Source organism: Choloepus didactylus, chromosome 2, assembly GCF_015220235.1.
Source record: "Choloepus didactylus isolate mChoDid1 chromosome 2, mChoDid1.pri, whole genome shotgun sequence".
Lineage (NCBI taxonomy): Eukaryota > Metazoa > Chordata > Mammalia > Pilosa > Megalonychidae > Choloepus > Choloepus didactylus.
This window is the reverse complement of record NC_051308.1, coordinates 177,295,671-177,299,472: the sequence shown is the minus strand read 5'-3', so window position 1 is coordinate 177,299,472 and position 3,802 is coordinate 177,295,671. Positions and strand designations below refer to the sequence as shown.

The 3,802-nt window shown below is 49.7% G+C and overlaps 1 protein-coding gene across 1 annotated transcript; it reads right to left on the bottom strand.

The window, feature by feature from the left end:
- Positions 1–658: 658 nt before the first annotated feature.
- LOC119518969 (GTP-binding protein Di-Ras3-like) lies at positions 659–3,554 on the bottom strand. Its single transcript, XM_037816436.1, has 2 exons — positions 3,405–3,554; positions 659–2,002 (listed from the first exon to the last, which is right to left on the bottom strand). The coding sequence occupies exons 1-2, from the start codon at positions 3,409–3,411 to the stop codon at positions 1,260–1,262; spliced, it is 750 nt and encodes a 249-aa protein (XP_037672364.1). The 5' UTR covers positions 3,412–3,554; the 3' UTR covers positions 659–1,259.
- Positions 3,555–3,802: the final 248 nt, after the last annotated feature.

The following is a 3,802-nucleotide window of genomic DNA, read 5'->3' as shown; positions in this document are numbered from 1 at the left end:
TAAAAAATCATTTTAAGAAACATAAATTGCTCAATAAATATCTGTTGAACAATGAATATTTTATGGAATACCCACCCAGATTAAGAGCTACTCTAAAACAATGGGGGAAAAAAGCCTAGAAAGCAAGGGCATGCATAGATGTATATTTCCTTACTCAAAAAATTTATGTTCAAGTATAAAATTAGTCTTTCAAAAACTTTCCTTAAGCAAGAGTTGCTCAAATTTCAATTCACACCCATTTCTTCACTTACCATTCACTTCCCTCCCCACCTCACACAGCCATTATTTCTTGAGAAAGGTATTTGATACAGCCAAAAGCTGAGGTCTGTTTTTTCACCTGTTACCTTCAAGACAATAGCACAGCAAGCCTTCTCTTCAAAGATGCCTGGAGTTCTTCTGGATGTCAATCCAGGAAAGGTTACAGAAACAAATCAGCTCTGCATTGCAGGGAACTCTTAAAAACCTTCTATTGGCCATTTTCAAGAGGGCAAACTTGTTGAGTGAAATTCTTATTAGAAAATTTACCAGATGTGGTTTAAATTCTAATGCAGTGACAATTTTTTGTTGTTGTCAGGTGAAAAAGAAATTACGACAGTTGATTACATGCAGAAATAGCTTTATTAAGTTACACAACACTTTTTTAAAACTACGTGGAGTACCCAAACATTTTTAAGTGATGTAAGAAACAACTAGCACATCTTTGGTAAGCAGGTTCCACTCTCACAATTTTTTTCCAGCCCAGTGATCAACTACAGATTATTCATTTCTTTTCCCTGTTTAGTGCATCTTTCTTACAGCAATTTGTCAAAAGTTTTGTTACACAAACACGTTACTTAAACAAATACACTATGGAAAGAATATCAGACAGTTACAGGACTTGAAATGTTTAAAGTAATACACAATAATACTGCTAGTGTGGCATCTCTCAATTCATTTCCATATGTTATTCTGTTTTTAAAAACATTTTCTGTAAAGTCCCTCTGCCCAGATTTCATTTCTTTTAAATGCATCATGTCTCCTTATTTTTCCCTTCTCCAATGTTAATGGTTTAGCAATTTGAATTCTCTTGGCTGAGAAAAAGAAAAGTTATTAAATCACAAGGGACATTTACTAACACCTATGTGTTTTACAATCTAAGCCACAAGATATACTTGAAAACACAAAAAACAATCACATACAGGCGACACATTACACTGGGATTAGTCCCTGCTTTTTGCACAGCACATGGAGAGGCAGGTCGGGCCCCTGAGGCCCAGAGCTCACATGATGATACATTTGTCGAGCAGCTTCTCAGTGGCCTTGGGCACCTCAGCTTTCTTCTGGGGGATCTGGAGGCAGCCAGCAGGCTTCTTCAGCAGCATGAGGAACAGCTCCCGCACGTTGACATCCATCTTCGCGGAGGTCTCCAAGAAGGCGCAATTCCACTCCAGCGCGCAGGCGGCTCCATCCCTCGCCGCCAGTTCGCGTTGACTCTCGTCACTCTTGTTGCCCACCAACACGATGGGGCATTTATGCAGTTTATTGCCTTTGATCTCGCGGATCAGCTCATAGAAGAGCTTCAGCTCCTCCAGGGTATGCTTCTTGGTGACCGAGTAGACCAGAATGAACGCATGGCCCTTGGCAATAGCGCGGCGCTTCAGGCCGGCGTATCGGTGGCTGCCAGTGGTGTCGGTGATGTGCAGAGCACTCACGCTGTTGTCGCAGGTCATCACCTGGCGGTAGGTGTCTTCAATGGTTGGCAGGTAGATATCACGGAAGGTGCCACGCACCCACCTCTGCACCAGCGCGCTCTTGCCCACGCCCGCGGAGCCGATCACCACCACGCGGTAGTCTTTGCTCTTTCTCTGGGGCATGAAAGCGCGGATGATAAGCAGAGTGGGCAAAGGCCGCAGCCGCCGCATCATCCGTTCCTTGAAGCCAAAGCAGTAGTTGCCCATTGTCAGGAATTGGCGCGGATTAACGTGCGCAACTTCCCTGGAACTAAGCCGGTCGTAGCCGTAGGCTAGGAAGGAAGAAAGGGAGAGTGAGAGACGGGTCCTAACTTTACAAGGGGTCAGGGCATCCACCTGGCCAGCTGCTCCTCGGAGATGGAGACCGCGGAGGACGCTGGGGAGGGTCCATGCTCAGAAAGTACCTAAGCGGGACGAACAGCGTGAGTCTGGGAGAACACACACACACTGTGACGCTGGTAGCGGGATGGCGCCGCTGAGCGAAGGACGGGATGCACAGCAGACCCAACAATTTGCAGACCTGAGTTAAAGTGCTGTAGAGAATCCAGAAACGTGGATGATTTTTTTTCTTGGAGTGGAAAGGTATCCTTTTTATTTAATTCTCACTAACTACCCTTCAAGAAACCCCTCAACCTTAGAGTCTTCATTTGGAAGATGGGGATAAATATGGAAAAGAGGGCGCACTCAGTTGAAGAGAAATCAGTGGGAAGAACTGACTATACACCTGGCTGAATGTTATGGAGGCAAATATTTAAAATCGCAACGCCACGCTGGTTAAAATCACAAGACCAGGAAGATGAGGGAAAAGGAGGGATTTTTGGTGGTGGCGGTGGAGAGGGTGGTGGTGGTGATGGGAGGGAATCGACTGATGGCGGTGCTGCGAGAAGGCTGTGGGGTGTTCTGGGGGCAGCGTGGTGTGGCTGAGCAACGGGAATGGGAACAGATGACACCTGGTGCGAGCAGGGACCAGCGTCCAGTCGGGTGGAGCCGGGGAACAGGCCGAGGCGGCGCCCTTGCCCCCAGCGTGCTGTCACTGCTTTACCACTGAGGGCTAGCGGTCTCCACTCCCCTTTCCTCCTCTCCTTCCTGGCGGTAGACCCAGGCTCCCCGCCCACCGCAGGCGCCCCCTAGAGGCAGTGCAGGCGCGGAGCAGGAGACGCTCGCTCAGAGCCCCTTCCGACGACGCCTTACGCTTTCTCTTGCGGTGGCTCTCACACACACCCTTTAAAATTTTCTTTAACACCACGCTACTGCACTCTCATTTTCCCAGGACTGGCTATAAAATGAGAAACTGTTGTGAATACCTTTCCCACCGTTAAAACAATCTCTCACAGACAGTGTAATCAAAACTTTCGTCTCCATATAAGCCCTTCTGACTTTTTCCTGTACAGTATTAAAATTCGCCAGCATTACCGCACCACGTGCGACTAATGTTGATCGATCACTGAGGTTAAAGATTGATGAGATCAGGGGTGTGATTGTGCCCTCAGAGAGGCTCCCATCCAGTCCGCAGGGGCCGAACTCTGGGTTCGTGGCGCATACGTGCCAGTGCCAAGGGAAACACGTTATACACGGCGAGTGTCACCGGGACATCCAGTGATCCGTGCCCGCTCCCCGACAACGCGCCCACCGGCTCCCACCCGGTAACAGCCCACACCCGTTCGCCCACCGCACCTTGCATCGGTGTGCCGGAGACGACTTTGACCTCTCTGTAAGGCGCGAACAAGAGTACTAGTGGGCAAATTCGCTCCACTTAGAACAGGAGGCAGTGACCAATCGCGGACTCCGAGCAGCAGCCGGAGCCCAGTTGAGGAGAACTAGCGAGGTCGGAGGCTCCAGGCGAAATGGTGGAACAACTATCGGACTCGGACTGGAGCCTGAGAGGCAGCGAGCGCAGACTGGGAGACTCCAATCGCTCCATGCACAGGGGAAGCCTGGCTGTAAGGGGCTGGCTGAGCCTAGCCACGGACCCCACAGCCTGCCTGGCGTCCCCCACACCTGAGTGACTGGTCCCGTAGTCTAGGGGTGGGGGTGGGGTGGGGAGAGCAGCTGGCGCGGGTGGCACTTGCATC